This window comes from Hemitrygon akajei, chromosome 16 (assembly GCF_048418815.1).
Source record: "Hemitrygon akajei chromosome 16, sHemAka1.3, whole genome shotgun sequence".
Classification (NCBI taxonomy): domain Eukaryota; kingdom Metazoa; phylum Chordata; class Chondrichthyes; order Myliobatiformes; family Dasyatidae; genus Hemitrygon; species Hemitrygon akajei.
Genome location: NC_133139.1, coordinates 82,610,108 through 82,630,160, shown reverse-complemented (window position 1 = coordinate 82,630,160; position 20,053 = coordinate 82,610,108). Strand labels below are relative to the sequence as shown.

The 20,053-nt window shown below is 39.9% G+C and overlaps 1 protein-coding gene across 2 annotated transcripts in view; it reads left to right on the top strand.

Annotated features, from left to right (window-relative positions):
- The window catches only part of LOC140740238 (sphingosine 1-phosphate receptor 2-like), a 51,676-nt gene extending 33,630 nt beyond the window's left edge, over nt 1–18,046 (top strand). For both annotated transcript variants that reach the window (XM_073069335.1, XM_073069336.1), the window contains exon 3: nt 14,929–18,046. In XM_073069335.1, the coding sequence (XP_072925436.1) occupies nt 15,091–16,176 (1,086 nt within the window). In that variant the 5' untranslated portion in view covers nt 14,929–15,090 and the 3' untranslated portion in view covers nt 16,177–18,046. The remainder of the gene's footprint in view (nt 1–14,928) is intronic.
- The last annotated feature ends 2,007 nt before the right edge of the window (nt 18,047–20,053 follow it).

Below are 20,053 nucleotides of genomic sequence, written 5' to 3'. Positions count from 1 at the left end.
ATGGAGCTGACTAATTTTACGACTCTCTGCTGCTTACTTTGATCCTCTGCAATAGCCCCCCCCCCCCCATACCAGACAGAGATACAGCCAGTTAGAATGCTCCCCATGATACAATTGTAGAAATTTGTGACTGCTTTTGGTAACATACTAAATCTCCTCAGACTCCTAATGAAATATAGCTGCCGTCCTGCTTTCTTTGTAGCTGCATTGATATGTTGTATCCAGATTAGGACCTCAGAGATATTGACACCCTGGAACTTGAAATTACTCACTCTTGTGAATGATTAACCTTGCTGCTGAGGAGGGGGCCTCCTCCTTTCAACCACCATCCACCCCCCACAAAACTAGTGCTTTGATCATCAGGGCTCATTTTTGTGTCTAGGGCCTACCACTGTGATGATACATGCTCATCCCCGGGCTGCTGAGAGACACAGAGGCAGTTCCTCCTGTTCAGGCTGTGACCCTTTCTGCAGCCTTGTTTCCCAACAGTTCTTATCCTCACAAAAGTAGCTAACTACTTCTTGGTCTGGTGGAGAAATAGTTGGGATTAAGCCACAGAGGCTGAGCTGCAAGCACCGAGGAAAATCCCAACGTGGCTTTTAGATTAAGCAGCAGACTTCATTGACGTCACAATCAAAATGTCTAAAAACTCCAGTGAGATCATCTGCCAGTTCAGTATTTTTTCCCTTCTGCCGCTGTGTTACTCTGCTGGGGGAGGGTTAGTGCATGGGGAGGTGCCAGGGACCTCCAAACCGGTGTTTTGTACAAGAACACCAAGTAGATATTTCAGCTACACCAAAATATGTTTGAAAGAGGAACAAAACTGGCAGCATATATTTCCTTTTACAGGGTTTTAAGACAAAATAGAAATCATAAAAGCTGAGTGGGTGGTAGTATTGGTTCAATAAACATTAACAGCTGAGAGAAAAGACGGTTTATTAGAAGGATTAGTGAATCAGATTATATAACATGGACAAACAAAGGGTGATCACTTTGCTTAGAGGTCTAGGTAAACTTACAACTGTCCGGAGAAAAATTTTAGCCAGTTTTCTAACATGCAAAAGCATGAGAACAGTGATGGTTTGGGATTCAGTTTCTCTTGTTTAACTAGGATACAGTCAGTGTAAGAGGATTAGAGGCAAGAGTGTATCAGTGAAGAAGCACCATAGTATATTGGTTAGCATTACAATTTACAGTACCAGCAACCTGGGTTCAATTCCCGCTGCTGCCTGTAAGGATTTTGTATGTTCTCTCCATGACTATGTGAATTTAGTCTAGGCGCTCTGGTTTCCTCCCACAGTTCAAAGACATACCAGTTGGTAGGTTAATATGTCATTGTAAATTGTTCTGCGATTCAGCTGGGATTAAATTGGAGGATGGCTGGGCAGTGTGGCTCGAAGGGCTGCAAAGGCCTATACTGCACTGCATCTCAATAAATAAAAAGTGGTAAAGGTTATGTTTACAATACTACTGAACTGGTGAGAAACTGGGGTTATTTTTACCCCAGATAATGCCTGAATGATGACTGTATTTTTTGAGGAAACAAAGTGGGTCAATGAGGGCAGAGCAAATACTTTGACAAGGTTGCATGTGGCTATCTAGTCAAACAAGTAAAATTATGTGCCAAAATTGGCTACTGACAGGATTCCAAAATTCCAAAATCCAAAAACCTCTCAAAACTATTTTTTATTTATTTATTGAGATAAGCCCTCCCAGCCCTTTGAGCCACGTCGCCCAGCAATCTCCCAATTTAATCTGAGCCTAATCACAGGACAATTTGCAAAGACCAGTTAACCTACTGACTGGTACATCTTTGAACTGTGGGAGGAAACCAGAGCACCCAGCGGAAACACACACAGTCACGGAGAATGTACACACTCGTTACAGACTGGTGGGAATTGAACCTGGGGCGCCTGTACTGTAAAATGTTGTAACCACTATGCACCTGTGTCACCAAAAATCGAAAAAAGATTTTGAGCGCTGACATGACATCACAAATGGAAAATTCCACAAGGCGTTGGGAAGGTTCCTAGGTGACGCACAGGTCTCCATACATCACACAGATTTCTGAGAAGTGACCTCACGTGTATAATGAACAGAAGTTAATGAAAAATACTGCAAAAAGCAAAAAATGAAGATCGCAATCGTGTACTGAAATAGTGGATTCGTCAGAGTGAACATGTGCTGCTTAACGGTACACTGATCATGAAACAAGCAAAGATCTATCACAACAAACTGAAAATTGAGGGTAATTGTCAATATTCAGCAGGCTGGTTACAGAAATTTAAGAAAAGACACAAAGTTAAATTTTTGGAGATTTGTGGTGATAACGCATCTGTTGATCATGAAACAGCAGAGAAATTCATTGATGAGTATGCCAAGGTTGTCGCTGATGAAAATCTACAAGGCTGAACAGCTGCATCAGAACATATGTGTAATGAACAAGTGTATGACAAGGAATGCTTACTCCAAAACACTTCCGGCTCCAAGCATTTTAGATAAGGGGTATTCAACCTGTAGTGATTTTTATCGGTGAATCAATATTCAATCCCTTATATTTTTGTAATATACACTGGCACATTACTTGGAACTCAAGATGGACATCCAGGAACAAGAATCAGCTCCGGAAAGTGTACTGTAACATTATATGAAGAGAATTGTGTTACTGAGTGCTACTGTGCACAGAGAACTGGATGCAAAACCCTGCCCCCTGCTAGTGTGCCTGCAGCACCGACACTGAAGCTGTCTCACCATGTGAGTGTAGACGCTGTCTGTGGAGACTGGTGCTGGGTAGGCTAGTATGAGTGGTGTGGGCACAGAGCAGAAGACTTCTGTGGCAGGTGTGTGAGCACATCCATGTTGACAGACCCGCTGGATGCTAGTCTCTCTCATCACCTTGTCTTGGACATGTTTGGAGCTGCTGTCTCCCTCTTTCTATAAAAGACTGCAAATCTCTCTCCAGATTTCTCCATGATAACAAGCCCAAGAGGCAGAAGCTCTTGTCAGGGTGGAGGGCAGCTGCTCACACTAGATTTCCAAACACAACCACAAGCAGCAGAAACTGTCATACTATGTACTGTGGGTGTCTGTACTACAAGATGAGGAGGGTTGGAACAAATCAGCTGTCCTGTGAGTAGTGTTAAGTGGCATACTATTCTGTGATGAAAAGATTATTTGTCACATGTACTTTGAAACTTACAGTGAAATACAGGAGAGGATGTTTACTATAGTGGGGGGGGGGGGTCTAGGACCAGAGGGCACAGCCCTTAGAATTGAGGGATGTCCATTTAGAACAGCGATAAGAAAAAATTTCTTTAGTCAGAGTGTGGTGGATCTGTGGAATTCATTGCCACAGATGGCTGTGTAGACCAAGTCATCGGGTACATTTAAGGCGGAGGTTGATAGGTTCTTCATTAATCAGACTCAAAGGGCATGGGGAAAAGCAGGGGAATAGGGTTGAGAGGGATAATAAATCAACTTTGATGGAATGGCAGAGCAGACTCAATGGGCTGAATGGCTTAATTCTGTTCCTATGTGTTATAGTCTTATGGAAATGCGTCACTTGTGTCAAATCAGCGAGGATTGTGCTGGGCAACGTACAAGTGCTGCTACACTTCCGGTGCCAACATAGCATGTATACAACTCACTAAACCCTAACCCTATGTGTCTTGAATGTGGAAAGAAATTGGAACACCCAGAGGAAACCCACACGGTCACGGGAAGAATATACAAAGCCCTTTCTCGTAGCTGCCACTATAATAATGTTATGCTAACTGCTATGCCACTGTGACACCCCTGTGTAAACATCTTGTATCTAAATATGCGGGGGGGGGGATAATAAAAGAATATTCAGGTGATGCAAAACAAAGTGTGCTTCACAGTGAAGTGATTAAGGTTGCAGGAGGATACAGGGTTGGGCAGAAAAATGGCAGGTGAAATTAGGAGACACAAGAGATTGTAGAAGCTGTAATCTGGAGCAACAAAAGTCTGCTGCAGAAACTGAGCTCGACAAGCAGCGTCTGTAGGAGAAAAGGAATCATTAACACAGCAGAGGATTCACCCTGAAGCACTGACAATTCCTTTCCTGCCATGGTTCTTCCTCCCCCTGAGTACCTCCAGCAGATTGTTTGTTGCTGCAGATGAAATTTGATCCAGAGAAATATGAGATAATACTTTTAGGGAGATGAAGTAAGACAAAGAAAAAAAGGAGTATTCAGGGACAAAAAGTCCTTATCATCTACATAAAACTAAATGTAGCACGACAAGCAAATAGGGATTTTAAAAAGAAAAATGGGATGTTTGCCTTAATTAATGAGGCGTAAAATGTAAGAACTGGGAAGTTATACTGGAGTTGTTTACAAAACTTAAGTAGTTAGGCCACAGCTTGAATTCCATGTTTAGTTTTGGTCACTATTATTGGGATTATATGATTACACTTAAGGGATTATGTAGGAGATTTATAAGGATGCTGCCATGACTGTAAAATTATACATGTAAGGAAAGATTAGACAGGCCGAGGTTATTTTCTTTGGAACAAAAGAAGATGTTTGGACATTTAACTGATTTGTATTAATTGAGGGACCTAGATAGAGCCATCACAAATTCGGGTAAACTGATATAACTGGTAGAAGGATCAGAGATGAGATAAGGATTTTTTTGTTTATCCAGAGGGAGTGAGAAGGCTGGAAGATTGTGTGAAAGGGCAGTATGACTTGCAGGGCTACAGACTGAGTGCTGAAAGGAGGAATCGGGCTGGGAAATCTTCCATGACTGGCACAGTCACAATGGACTGAGCGTCTCTTTCTGAATACTCTGTGATTCTCTATCTCCCAGAGGATTACCCAGTCCCAGACATGCCAATTAAGCACAGATTGACTCATGGGACAGGCATATTTTGTATATTGTTCACACGTGTTTTAGACCTTTGAAACTACTTATCAAGAGCAAGTAGAAGCTCAGTGAATAACATTGTTCATCGTACACTGTCGATCATGTATTGTAGAAATGGGCTATTCAACCCACCTGCTCTTTGCTGGGTTTTATATTTCAAAAGTGCTAATCCTATCCATAAGATCTTGAGGTATAGGAGCAGAATTAGGCCATTTGATCGATTGAGTCTGCTCCACCATTTCATCATGGCTGATCCATTTCTCTCTCAGCCCCAATCTCTTGCCTTCTCCCCATATCCCTTCTTGCCCTGACTAATCAAGAACTTATCAACCTCTGCCTTAACTATACGCAATGATTTGGCCTCCACAGCCACCTGTGGCAACGAATTCCACAGGTTCACAAATCTCTTCCTCTTCTCTGTTCTAAGAGGAAGCCCCTCTATTCTGAGGCTGTATTCCTTAGACTCTCCCACCATAGGAAACATCCTATCCACATCCACTCTTTTGAGGCCTTTCACCATTCAATAGATTTCAATGAGGTCACCCTTCATTCTTCTGAATTCCAGTGAGTACAAACGTAGAGCCATCAAGCACTCTTCATATGACATGCCTTTCAATCCCGGGAATCATTTTCATGAACCAACAACATCCAATCAACACTTCTGTCTATCTCAACAGAGTTGACTCAGACTGGAGTATATTTCCCATTTTTGAATATGGTGACCTTTCCTGGAGTACTGTTCCCTCTCCTGAAGGTGCCAGTTCTCACTGGAGTGCGGTCCCCAAGGAGAATAGAAGGTGGCACATAATGTCCTGCGCACCTGCGCTCTTATACCCTGCGAAGCTCAGAATCTCGCCTCCGAATGCACCATGGCGTGTTTTTCTTTCTACATCTGAAGCTCGAAGCTTTCTGAATGAGAACTACCCTACTGCTTCAGATTCTTGTCTCTAATAAATGAGTGATTTTGATCGTTACAAGGTAGTTTTTGTTTCCAAAACCAGATTTTGTTTCTGGCTATTGGTGTAGGTTTACTCTATATTTTATATTCTAATTAAAGTTATTTTTTCGACGTACTAATCTTTTTATTTTACTTACTTTAACCACTGTACTTTATCTTTGGTCATTATTATTAATCCTTTGAAGGCGAATATTTTTTTTACTAAAATGGCGGTTTCTTCTCTAAAATATTTTTTGCTTTTTTTTTTATTTCGCCATTTTTTTTCTCTCGTCTTCTTCCTATAATGCATTTCTTATCACAGATTAAATTTTTTTTTGTTTGTTTGGGTTTTAACCCAATTTATAAGTTACTAGTGATTATATTTTTGTTTTTTTTACTAGCAATTATATTAAGAAGTTTGTTTTAGTATAGTGATCTTTTTTTTTGGAGTTTGGGTGGATCTTTTTCCTTTATATACGGAGTTGCCTTCTGCTGATATGGGGGTAGATTTAGTTTCATTCCTCTTTCTTCCCAGCCTTCTGGCTTGGGAGGGGCTTTCTCTTCTTGGATGGGGGGTGGGGATTTTTTTTCTAAATCTAATGTTCTTTTTATCAGTTTTTTTTAGTTTTTCATTTGGGCTGATTTTAAACTACTAAAATGTCCGTGATGTTGTCACTTCCGGGTCCGCCCCTTATTTTTGTTCCTCTTCTGGGTGCATGCGTTCATAATTTGGTTAACCCTTTATATACCAAAGGGTTGATTTCAGAAATATGGCTCAGACCATTAATTTTGTCTCTTGGAATACTAATGGCTTAAACCATCCGATTAAATGGAAAAAGATTTTCAAAGTATTCCAAAGACTGAATGCACATATTATTTTTGTACAAGAAACTCATGTGAGGAAAGAGGATAATCATCGTTTTTTAAGGTTTTGGAGGGGTCAACAGTACCATTCGAATTCGAATGCTAAAGTAAAGGGAGTTTCAATTTTTATTGACTCCTCTATTGCATTTGTCCAACATGATATTTTTTCGGCTCTGAATGGTACATTTTTGTTAATTACTGGGTTACTTTTTAACAAAAAGGTTGCTATGGTTAATGTTTATGCTCCAAATGTGGATTGTCCCGATTTTTTTTAAGTCCTTTTTTACTTCTCTACCTAATCTAAATGAATATAGGTTAATAATGAGTGGTGACTTTAATTGTTGTTTAAATCCTTTGTTGGACAGATCTATATCTACTCAGACTTTACCTAATAAGTCGGCCACTTATATTAACTCTTTTTTGACTGATAATGGAATTTTTGATATTTGGAGATTTCGGCATTCTAAAGACAAAGAGTTTTCATTTTTCTCACATGTTTATCATTCTTACTTTATTGACTCTTGTTTTATTCCATCGGTAATTGGTTGTAATTATGATATTATAGCCATCTCTGACCATTAAATGGTCCATTAAAACTTTCTATTAAATTTACGGATACAGCTTCTAGTGCTAGACAATGGCGTTTTGATTCTACCTTACTGCAAGATCCGGATTTCATTAAATTTATGAAGGAACAGATCGATTTCTTCTTTTCAACTAATTCCACGGATGATATCTCTTGCGGAACACTTTGGGACACTTTTAAAGCATATATACGTGGACAGATTATCTCCTATTCCGTTGGTTTGAGAAAACGCATTAAGAAGGAAACTCTTTTATTGGTTGATAAAATTAAAGAGATTGACAAGAAATATTCGAATGCTCCTAGTAAGGAGCTTTTCAAACAAAGGGTTGAACTTCAAATGGAACATAGTTTATCACTTACATCTTCGATTGAAAATCAATTAATGAAAACCAGATCTGATTTTTATATACATAGTGATAAATCGGGTAAACTGTTAGCTAATCAATTGAAGAATGCTTTGGTTAAACACCAAATTATTAAGATTCGTCAGCAGAATGGGGATCTGACAGTTAACCATGATGAGATAAACAAATCTTTTCAAGATTTTTATACCTCCCTGTATCATTCTGAATTCCCTCATGATTATAATATCATGTATGATTTTCTTGGGAAATTGAATTTTCCAAAATTATCATCAGATGATCTTTCAATATTAGAAACTCCTATTATGGATGCAGAAATTAAAGGGGTTATTTCCTCTATGAATTCTGGGAAAGCACCAGGTCCAGATGGGTATACAGTTGAATTTTTAAAATGTTTTTCCTCTACTCTTTCTCCTTGGTTATGCAGGGTTTTTGAAGAAGCAATTAGATTGGGTAATCTGCCACTATCTTTTTATAGAGCTTCCATTTCTTTAATATTGAAGAAAGATAAAGACCCCACTGACTGTGCATCCTATAGACCAATATCCTTATTGAATGTAGATTCCAAGATCTTTTCCAAGTTACTGGCATCCAGGCTGGAGAAGGTATTACCTCAAATTATCTCGGAAGATCAAACTGGTTTTATTAAAAATCGCTATTCTTTTTTCAATGTTAGGAGATTATTGAATATTGTTTATACTCCTTCACATAGCACTTCAGAATGTGTCATTTCATTAGATGCGGAGAAAGCATTTGATAGAGTTGAATGGCCATACTTATTTACTGTGCTTGAGAAGTTTAATTTTAGTCCGACATTCATTTCCTGGATTAAACTGATATATCATACTCCAGTAGCCTCGGTTTTTACTAACAATCAAAGATCTCCCTTTTTTCATTTAGTTTGGGGTACTAGACAAGGCTGTCCTCTTAGTCCATTATTATTTGATATTGCTTTAGAACCCTTGGCAATTGCTATCAGAGAATCACCGAACATTTTTGGCATTACTCGTGGGACGGATATACATAAGCTATCATTATATGCAGATGATTTATTATTATTTATTTCTGATCCTGAGAAATCCATTCCTGCAGTTATATCATCATTGGCTCAAGTTAGTAATTTTTCCGGGTATAGATTAAATCTTAATAAGAGTGAATTGTTTCCTTTAAATAGACAGGTTCCAATTTATGGAAATTTACCTTTTAAATTAGTTAATGACTCTTTTATTTACTTAGGGATTAAAATCACAAAAAATTATAAGGACAAATTTAAGGTTAATTTTTTACCCCTAATCGATCAGATTAAATGTTTGTTTACTAAATGGTCACCACTATCTTTATCTCTGATAGGTCGGATTAATGCTATTAAGATGATTATTTTACCCAAGTTTTTATATATATTTCAAGCGGTACCAATTTTTATTCCGAAATCTTTTTTTGCTAATGTTGATTCAAAAATTTCCTCATATATATGGCAGAATAAAAATCCTAGATTAGGTAAAAAAATATTTACAGAAGGCAAGGAAGGAAGGTGGATTGGCATTGCCTAATTTTAGATTTTATTATTGGGCAGTCAATATCCGATATTTGATATGTTGGTTAAAGGATTGGGATTTATCTTTTAGCCCTCATTGGGTGAACCTGGAAATTAAATCTGTACAAGGATTTGCATTGGGTTCTATTTTAGGGTCTTCTCTTCCGTTTGCTCTTTCTAAATTGCAGAAACGAATTGACAATCCAGTAGTTAAACATAGTTTACGTATATGGTTTCAATTTCGGAAATTTTTTGGGTTGACTCAGTTTGTTTTAAATATTCCTATTGTATCCAATTTCTTTTTTTATCCTTCTATTATAGACCAAGCTTATTCAGCTTGGAAGATTAAAGGATTACTACGATTTTCTGATTTATTTTTGGATAATTGTTTTATGTCTTTTGAACAATTATCTAATAAATATAATTTGCCTAGATTTCATTTTTTTAGATATTTACAGATTAGGAATTTCTTAAATACTGTACTTCCTACCTTTCCAAATCTTGTATCTTCGGGTATTTTGGAGAATTTGCTAGAACTAAATCCTTCTCAGAAAGGGGTAATATCAAAACTCTACAATATAATTATGAAGATACGTTCAGAGCCCTTCTATAAGATTAAAAATTATTGGGAAAGAGAACTTAACCTTACTATCCCTATTGAGAATTGGGATAAAATTCTTCAATTAGTTAATTCATCATCTATATGTGCTAAACATTCATTAATACAGTTTAAAGTTGTGCATAGGGCTCATATGTCCAAGGATAAATTGGCTCATTTTTATTCCTATATAAATCCTATTTGTGACAGATGTCATTCTGAGATAGCATCTTTAACTCATATGTTTTGGTCTTGTCCACTTTTGAAAAAATATTGGAAAGACATTTTTGATATTATTTCCACGGTATTGAACATTGATTTACAACCTCATCCTATTACTGCAATTTTTGGTTTACCAATGATGGACTCAGTCCACTTATCCTCTTCTGCTTGTCGAATGATTGCATTTCTTACATTAATGGCTAGAAGATCTATTTTGTTGAATTGGAAAGAAATTAATCCTTCTACCGTATTTCATTGGTTTTCTCAAACTATGTTATGTCTAAATTTAGAAAAAATTAGAAGTGGTGTATTTGACCCTTCTATTAAATTTGAAAAGATATGGAGACCATTTATTCAATATTTTCAAATGATGTAATGTGACCCTGTTCCAAGCCTATTTGTTTTTCCAGTTTTGATTTTACATATGTTGAGAGAATCGGAGTTGACGACACTGATGATTTTGTATTTTTGTTAGATATTATAAACAGCTTGTTTTTTTCATTTTTTTTTCCTTTTTTTTCTTATTAGATACTAGGTTGTTAGATTAGTTTTTCTAGCATAATTTTTTTTCTTTTTCTCTTTTCTGTGTTTTTTAAATATCTATTATGATATACCTAGTTTTGCTTTGTTTATATGTTACTTGTATCATCCATGATTTGGGAAGACTCATTTACATTGTCACTATTGCTTATGTATCCTTTCATGTTCAGTTTAAATTTGTATGTTTGTAATCCCATTATCTATGTATTAATCTTATTATGTTGATATTAATAATAATAATAATAATAATAAAAAGATTGGGGGGGAAAAGAAAAAGATTTGAAGATTAGCTTTATTTGCCACATGTACATTGAAATGTTCAAACAGACTACCCACAAACTGTTTGTCCTACTCCCATTAGGGAGGAAGTTACATAGCATCCACACCAGAATCCAGACTCAATAAGTTATTTTCCTAAGCTGCAAGGCTGATCAACATCTCCACCCACTAATTCCACCACTACTTTATTATTTCCTGTCACCCACCTAGTGTATAGCCTAGCATCTTTATGGACATACAATCAATCTATGTATATAAGCTATCTTATGTATTTATATTTGTTGTGTTTATTATTATTGTGTTCTTTCTTTTATTTTATTTTTTGCACTGCATCGGATCCAAGCTAGCAATTATTTTGTCTTCATTACACTTGTTATTGTTCATTACAATGACTATGTTGAACTTTGAAATCCAACACAGTCCAAGGTTTTGCTAGTGACAGCCCACAAGTGTCGCCATGCTTCTATTGCCAACATAGCATGCCCACAGCTTACTAACCCTAACCAGTATGTCTTTGGACTGTGGGAGGAAACCAGAGAACCTGGAGGAAACTCACACAGTCACAGGGAAAGCGTACAAACTCCTTACAGGCAGCAGCAGGAATTAAACCCCGATCGGGAATCACTGGTCCTGTAAAGCACTGCACCAACCACTACTCTACCATGTCATCCAGGGAGTCATTGAGTTGTTCACCAAAGAAAAGGAATGCCTTTTTAATGAAATTTTTGTAACACAAACTACCTTCTGAATGATACTGGCTCCCAATTATAAAGGTCTATGACAAGAGCCCATACACACAACTCTCAAAGTTCAAAGTACATTTTTATCAAACTATGTATACATTATATAACTTTGACATTCATCTCCTTACAGGCAGCCACAAAACAAAGAAACCCCAAAAGAACCCATTAAAAAGAGAACCCAATGTGCAGAGAGAAAAAAAATCATGCAAACAATATAAATAAGCAAATAGCTTTCAGAACTGAAGTTGTACAAAAGACACAAAGCCAGGCATCACTGCAGCTGGAGCAGGCCACGGCTTTGGTTCAGTCGGGAGCTAAGTGAACGTCACCGAGTAGCGAGCAAGACCAGGCAGAACTGGTCTTGACCATGGTCTTGACAAGACCATTTCAATCTGGCCCTGTGCTTAAATCAGCCAAACATCAGGTTGTTCTTTGCTGTTGGACAGCTTTGGGGCCTGGATCCAGAATTCACAATTCAGCCTGTACCTGACCTTTCCAATTTGGCCCAGTGCTTAAATCAATTAGACATCGGGACTTCCCTTACTCCTGCCTTCGCCTCCTTCCACCTCCGCTCACCTCTGTATACCTCTCCATTGTTAGTGGTGATCATTATTAAAAAAGTGTTATTAATAAGGTGTTTAGTAGTTTTCTTTGTTTTGTATTTTGCTACTAATAAGTAATTGCTGGGCATCACCAGTGCCATCTTAAACTCTCAAGTTGGTGAAAGTAGGCATTGATGGTGAATTTCCCTGACATCTCCATTGCACCAGGCTGTCTTTAGGAGTTTGAGGATAGGTGTTTGATGACTGGGATTAACCCAGCACCAAACACATGGCCCACCATGCAACTCTGAAGGCCAACCTTGTGTTTGCTTTTGAGACATGAACTACCTATTGCAGAATATGTGGGTCATATATTGACTTGTTCAGCCTCTTGGCGCACAGACCAGAGCGTTGCCATTCATGACTCGGGGGGGGGGGGGGGGGGGGCGGGTGGTACTACCTAAAGAAGAAAATGTTTGGTTTTATAGGAAGGATAGGACTGCTGAATTGTTATTTTTGGAATTATTACACAGACATATGGCTGAAGAAATGCTGAGCTTGCTATTTGTGTTTAGATCAAGGCAGTTTGTGGTGACTGATCAGTGGCTTTAGCCTTTCTAGCTGCTTGGCGGTGTTTGAAAGTAATTCTCTAAATAAAATCTGATCCCTCAGACCTGGTCTCCCCATACCAGTTCACCAGTCTTCACCTACCCAGCTCACTGTACTCTCTACTTTGCCACAAGCTATATTGGGCTCCTTCTCGGCATCTGCTTGAGCAGGAGAGATTGTGTGACAGGAAGTGGCCTCATACAAGACCATTTACTGACTGGATCCTAGTGCTGAGGTCAAGAAGAATGAAATTGTTCTTTATGGTCAATGCTAGTGAGATTTTAGATCTCAGAGCGCCAAGTCTGTTACATGACTGTGGATATAGAGTGATGCAGGCCAAGTCAGGCCCAACCAGCAGCAATGCCTTTCAATTAAACTGATGTTGTTTGTTTGGTTGATAGAGTCGAGTTTCAAGTGAAGCTTCACTGGCAGATACTTGGTAAATAGATAGATAGATAGATACTTTATTCATCCCCATGGGGAAATTCAACTTTTTTTTCCAATGTCCCATACACTTGTAGCAAAACTACTTACATACAATACTTAACTCAGTAAAAAAAATATGATATGCATCTAAATCACTATCTCAAAAAGCATTAATAATAGCTTTTAAAAAGTTCTTAAGTCCTGGCGGTAGAATTGTAAAGCCTAATGGCATTGGGGAGTATTGACCTCTTCATCCTGTCTGAGGAGCATTGCATCGATAGTAACCTGTCGCTGAAACTGCTTCTCTGTCTCTGGATGGTGCTATGTAGAGGATGTTCAGAGTTATCCATAATTGACCGTAGCCTACTCAGCACCCTTTGCTCAGCTACCGATGTTAAACTCTCCAGTACTTTGCCCACGACAGAGCCCGCCTTCCTTACCAGCTTATTAAGACGTGAGGCGTCCCTCTTCTTAATGCTTCCTCCCCAACACGCCACCACAAAGAAGAGGGCGCTCTCCACAACTGACCTATAGAACATCTTCAGCATCTCACTACAGACATTGAATGACGCCAACCTTCTAAGGAAGTACAGTCGACTCTGTGCCTTCCTGCACAAGGCATCTGTGTTGGCAGTCCAGTCTAGCTTCTCGTCTAACTGTACTCCCAGATACTTGTAGGTCTTAACCTGCTCCACACATTCTCCATTAATGATCACTGGCTCCATATGAGGCCTAGATCTCCTAAAGTCCACCACCATTTCCTTGGTCTTGGTGATATTGAGACGCAGGTAGTTTGAGTTGCACCATCTCACAAAGTCCTGTATCAGTTTCCTATACTGTATCAGTTTCCCCACTATGGCCGTGTCATCAGCGAACTTCTGCACATGGCAGGACTCCGAGTTATATTGGAAGTCTGATGTGTACAGGGTGAACAGGACCGGAGAGAGTACGGTTCCCTGCGGCGCCCCTGTGCTGCTGACCTAAGATTAGATTAGATTAATCTAATAATTAATCCTAAGATTAGATGTAATACAAAAATTCAGAAGCATTGCAATGCACCATTGCATTTGGATTGGGGTTGACAGCAGGCTCCTTGGGATCTGTAGCAACCAATGATATGCATCAGCAGGAGTAACTGGTCAATGACAACATTAGGGGTATTAGAATCTTATTCCTCTTTTATCCATACTCCATTCCACAGCCAGGTAAGTAAGGAACTGACAAGAGAGCCACCTTTTATACAGGCGTAGTCTGGAGTCCAGCTGGCCCATGCAACCTAACTCTCAAGGATAGATGCCTGATGTAGGAGGACACAGACAAGAACCTCCTTCTCTGTGCCCATGGAATCTAATGGCAAGAGCTTGTACTCTCACTTTACCCTTGCCTCCTCCATTCACCTACCCCAAAGGTGCAGCAGTCAGTGCTGCTGCCTCATCATTTCAGTGATCTTGTTCAGTCGTGACATTAAGTTTGACACTCTTTCCTGTAACTGTATGGGTTTCCCTCCATCACCGCCCCTCCCCAGATGCTCTGGTTTCTCTCACGTGCCAAAGAAGTGCTGTTGGTAGGTCAATTTGACACTATAAATAACCCCTGGTGTTGGTGGGTTGAAGAAGCGGGGTGGGGTGAGAGAAAGGGTGTTACAGGGAATGGAGTTGATGGCGTTACTGTTAAGACCCAGCGTGGACTCAATGGAATATGAGGCCCCAACGGTATTAAATAGGAAATGTTGCGGAATGTTAGTGTAGCATTGGTTAGTTACATTTGATATAATCAGTCTTTTGTTTATTTTACAGGTGATGGAGAACCACAATGGCAGCTCTATGTGAAGTTTACACTTCAGAATCGTACCCAAGCTGCAACCCTCACCTCTCTGTCTGACAGTGGGATTACTACTCAGAACCCATTATGCCCATGAGGGAATCAGCCACCTACAGCTGCCAGAGACTTCTGTAGAGATGGATGAGAAGTCTGCACTGTGCCAGGTGCCTGTGGGCTCCTTCAGCAATTACTACAACAAGAACTTAATCAGTTTTTACTATAACCTGACTGGTAAGCTTCGTGAAGACAAGTACAAGTCAAAGGACCTGAGTGTTGTGTCCGTTATCTTCATCATTCTGTGTTCCTTCATCATCCTTGAAAACCTGCTGGTCCTCGTGGCCATCTGTAGATACAAGAAGTTCCATTCGGCCATGTTCTACTTCATTGGCAACCTGGCACTGTCGGACCTGTTTGCGGGCATCGCTTACATCTTCAACCTTGTTTTCTCGGGTGGACGGACCATGACTTTGACCCCACTGCAGTGGTTTTTCCGAGAGGGCACCATGTTCATTGCATTGTCAGCCTCAGTCCTCAGCCTCTTGGCCATCGCCATTGAGAGACATGCTGCCATTGTGAAGGTCAAACTGTACAACAGTGACAAGAACAGTCGAATGTGCCTGCTGATTGGAAGCTGTTGGATTGTCTCTGTGCTGTTGGGTGGGTTGCCAATCATGGGCTGGAACTGCATGTGTGACCTGAGTAGTTGCTCAACCGTCCTCCCTCTCTTCTCCAAGAACTACATCTTATTCTGTATTACCATCCTGAGCATCATCCTGCTATCCATTGTCATCCTGTACGTGCGGATTTACCTGATTGTACGATCTAGCCACTGTGAAACAGCAGCCCCACAGACCTTGGCCTTGTTGAAAACCGTGACCATTGTCCTTGGTGTGTTCATAGTCTTCTGGGCACCCACCTTCATCATTTTGCTGCTAGATTTTGCCTACAAGGGGAGTGATTGCAAGATCCTGTACAAAGCTGAGTATTTTCTGGGCCTGGCCACCCTCAACTCTGCCATGAACCCCATCATTTACACTCTGAGGAGCAGGGATATGCGCAGGGCATTCCTGCATGTTCTCTGCTGTTGCTCAATGATGGACAAAAAAACTCGGATGGAATCTTTCTTCCCCACATTTCGCCACAGCAGTACTTTGAGTCGGTCTTACCATAAACACACAACACTAGAGTCACCAATGATGCCAGAATGTACTACCTTTGTGTGATGCCTGTGGTTTACAAGGGCCAGGTGGTGAGGATTAAGGTCAGAGGCACAATTAGCCCATGCATTCTACACTCTAGCTCTTCGCCAATGGTCTTAGTCAATCCCCATGCCAGCTATCTCTCTGCTACAGGAGATGAAATGGATATGACACCCAATCTAACTACATCAGCTGACCAGTGGGATTTTGCTTTTGTTATCCTGGAACTCATTTGCCACCAACCCATCAAAAGGAAATAACCTTACCAAGAGAACATCTTCTTCAGCTACACCAGGAATAATGGGTTGCCAAGACTTTGCAACGTGACCAGAGCACTCTGAGAATGTATTTCACCAACATAATGACTGGCCCACAACCAGTGGGTTGGAGGTCATCGGGAGGATACATGTGTTAATGATGCATTGCAGAAGGAAGGAAATAAAATAATTTGTGTGGGCGTTGGTACAAATACACAGACCATTCAAGATGAAGCCACCTTCAGGGAGGAGAAGCGAGATCTTATATCCTGTCTGGTTAGCCTCCAAATTGATGGCATGAATAATAATTTCTCCTTCCAGTAGAAATATTTTTCCCTCTCCCTCCCCTCTCATTTCCCACTCTGGCCTTATGCCTCTCTCATCTGCCCATTACCTCCTCCTCCTTCCCTAACTCCTATGGTCCACTCTCCTCTAACAGCCCTCCACACCCCCCCCCCAATTTCTGGTCCGTGTAAAACTAGCATGATCTAGGTCATCCTTAAAGCAGCATAACTGCAATTGTTATCCCAGCTTATTAGAAATGGACAGTGGTAGTCTTTATTGCCCGCTATCCAGCAGCACTGTGCAGCTCATTAACCACACAGACTGCTGCAGTTCTTAAAGTGCACTCGTTCCTTGGGGGCATTTAGAGATGGGTAATGAATGCCAACAACATACACTTCCCAGAAAAAAATGAATCAATGAGCAGAACCTATTCAGACTATTGCCTTGGCAACAGAAGAATGGCTGACACGTTGAAGTTGATTCATGATAAGTGGAGATTAAAGATGTGTTACCGCTGCTCATCGCTGATTTAATATTAATGTTTCAGTTCTATTTTAAATGTGATACATGCAACTTAGAAATGTTTGTCTTTACAATTCTTTGAAATATCCACATGCTGCTTGTTGCAACTGTCCCTCTTCCTTACACTCACTTTGAAACCGAGTCTCCAAATGAACATTTATTTCAAGCGTTTCTGTGCACGTTTCAGGAGTCATCGCTGTTCGGCCAGACACTGGATTTGTAAAGACAAAGCACAGCTCTAAGATTGAGAGGGCAGCCTTAACCTGACTTGGCATTTAAACCTTTATGTGGAATCAGTCCCCACATCAGAATCTCTATCCCTGAGAGAACCTTGGCTCCTTTCTCCCCGATCTTTCACCCCCATCTTTGGGGAAAGATGTACAGTTCAACACTGAACATGTTAGAATTATCTTTCTATTAAAATTACAATTAAGTCTGAGGGTAAAAGCTTCACTGGAGTTGTGGCCTCCTTTTCCTTGTGCGACAAAGGTAAAGATGGACACAGTTAAAGTGTTTTCATTAGCCTTTCCTTGGCTTGGCTTCAGGCAAAGTTCCAGCATTTTCGATAATGATGCTGTTTTGGAGGAATTTAATGAGAATGAATTGGGTGGGACATCCATGGCCAGTTAGGTGGACTGCCCTTTCAATGAAGGTGAAACAATAGGTTGTGCAGTTACAATGTTTAAGTGACAACACTACAGCTAAAGGCAGTATTAAATACCTAATGTTTAATAAAATGCCAAATATAGAATAGTAAACGGTACGAGACCCATTCCAGGTTTGTTCACTGAAAATGAAATGAATGAAAAATAAACTGTTTCTAAAGAAAATCTTACTTTCTGACTCTGGGTTCAAAAACTAGTCCACTGAGTGGCTCGGGATTTGTAGTTTTTCAATGTGGCTTTCAAGGGGTGGGCAGGGTGGGACTGAGCTTTGATTTGGGATGATTTAACACTAATAATTTGTGAGAGGTCCCCTCTGTAGTCTGATTTCCATTTCTTTCTTCTTCATGCTGGTATTGAGCCTTGTACTTGAGCCTGCAAGTGTGTATCTGAAATGACAGACAGAATTAAAGCAGGATATGAAAGCTTGTTGCTCAGAGTGCAGCGAGAAACAGCTGCAAGAGGTGAGAGTCAAATAGTGGCTGATAACATCTTTCAGAGTACAAGAAGGCTGAAAATCTGGAACATATGTGGGTGCACCATTAAGTAGCAAGGACTTCCTAAATCTGATGTCAGCTATTATATTCTTAAAAGGCATAATGGGCTCAAAGGACCTACCAACCCCAACCCCATACTTTTTGTTCATAGTTCACTTTTTAGCAGTTACCTTTTGAAAAGAGGATAGGCAGAGTTTAACTGTGCCTGCTTTGTTTTCAAAATGTCACTAGATTCTGCAGAGTTGAGAATCTTTGAATTGTGTTGTCAGCTGAAACTTTATCAACACTTGCTACTAAGTTCCATGCACATCCATGATCCCACAAAATCTTCCTCTTTGTCTAATAATTCCATGGGATCTTTAGAATCTCCCACACAAAGAAAATGTCAATGTCCTACCTGAAAGATTCCATTTCCAACTATGCAGCTACTACTTCCCAGTAAGGGAAAAGAACAGAAAAATAATGTCAAGGCCACAGCTAGAAGATGGAACAGAAGGATGGGTAGAGAGGGGAGATTTAGGGCTTCAATATTTTATCATTCATTCTGTGGGGTCTCTTGTTTCGTGGCTCTCTGTGAAGAGGAAGAATTATAGGTTGTATACTGTATTACATTCTCTGATATTAAATTAACCTAAATCATCATGAAGTCATAAGAGTAATACAACGCACCGATACAGGCCCTTTGGCCTAATTCATCCATGTTGACCAGTATCTATTGTTCCTGTTTCTTTCATTTCTTATTTTCTCTGACAATGCACTATTCCCTCTGTATCTGCCCTCTATCAGAGCAGCATTTGCTTGTTATTGCACCTTGAGATTTAACATATAATTTAATCAATGCCTCTGGAGAGAGACTGTATAATCCATGCACCATGTAACACATTAATAGCCACTCAACTTGTGAAGCAGCAGAGTGGGTCTAGGTCTCTATTCAGTATATCAAAACTTATCACCATGCACCATGTTGAATTAGTAAAAACACAAAATGCTGGCAGAACTCAGCAGGCCAGACAGCATCTATGGGAGGAGGTAGTGACGACGTTTCAGGCTGAAACCCTTAATCAGGAGGGTTGCGAACTCCTGATGAAGGGTTTCGGCCCAAAACGTCATCACTACCTCCTCCCATAGATGCTGTCTGGCCTGCTGAGTTCTGCCAGCATTTTGTGTTTTTATTTATTTCCAGCATCTGCAGATTCACTCGTGTGATGTTGAATTAGTCCCTGTTTTTGGTTCTTCCCTCTTGCTACAATTTTCCTCTCTCGAAACCATGAAGTGTTTTGCAGATTGTTGAGATTGAACTAATCTGAGTACTGTAATGACTCTTACTACTCCTACTACACACACTGTGTAGTCTTTTACATTCCAAAACCTAGGCCCTCAATGTTCATTTTGAGTGTTGGCCTAGTTTCACACCCTGTCTATTTTCAACTCTCCAACTCCTACAACATTCTTTATTTCTGTAACATTCAGACAATAACTTCTGAGATACCCACTTCCTAGTCTCTATATTTAATGGAAATTAATCCCAAATTACTTCTGAGGATTAAAATCTGGAGCTACACCTTATTGCTTTCCTGCTCCTTTTCTTTTAAAATGCTCCTTAAAACACAATCCCTTTCAGGGGTTCCCAACCTGGGGTCCATGGACTCTTTGCTTAATAATAATAATAATTACCCCA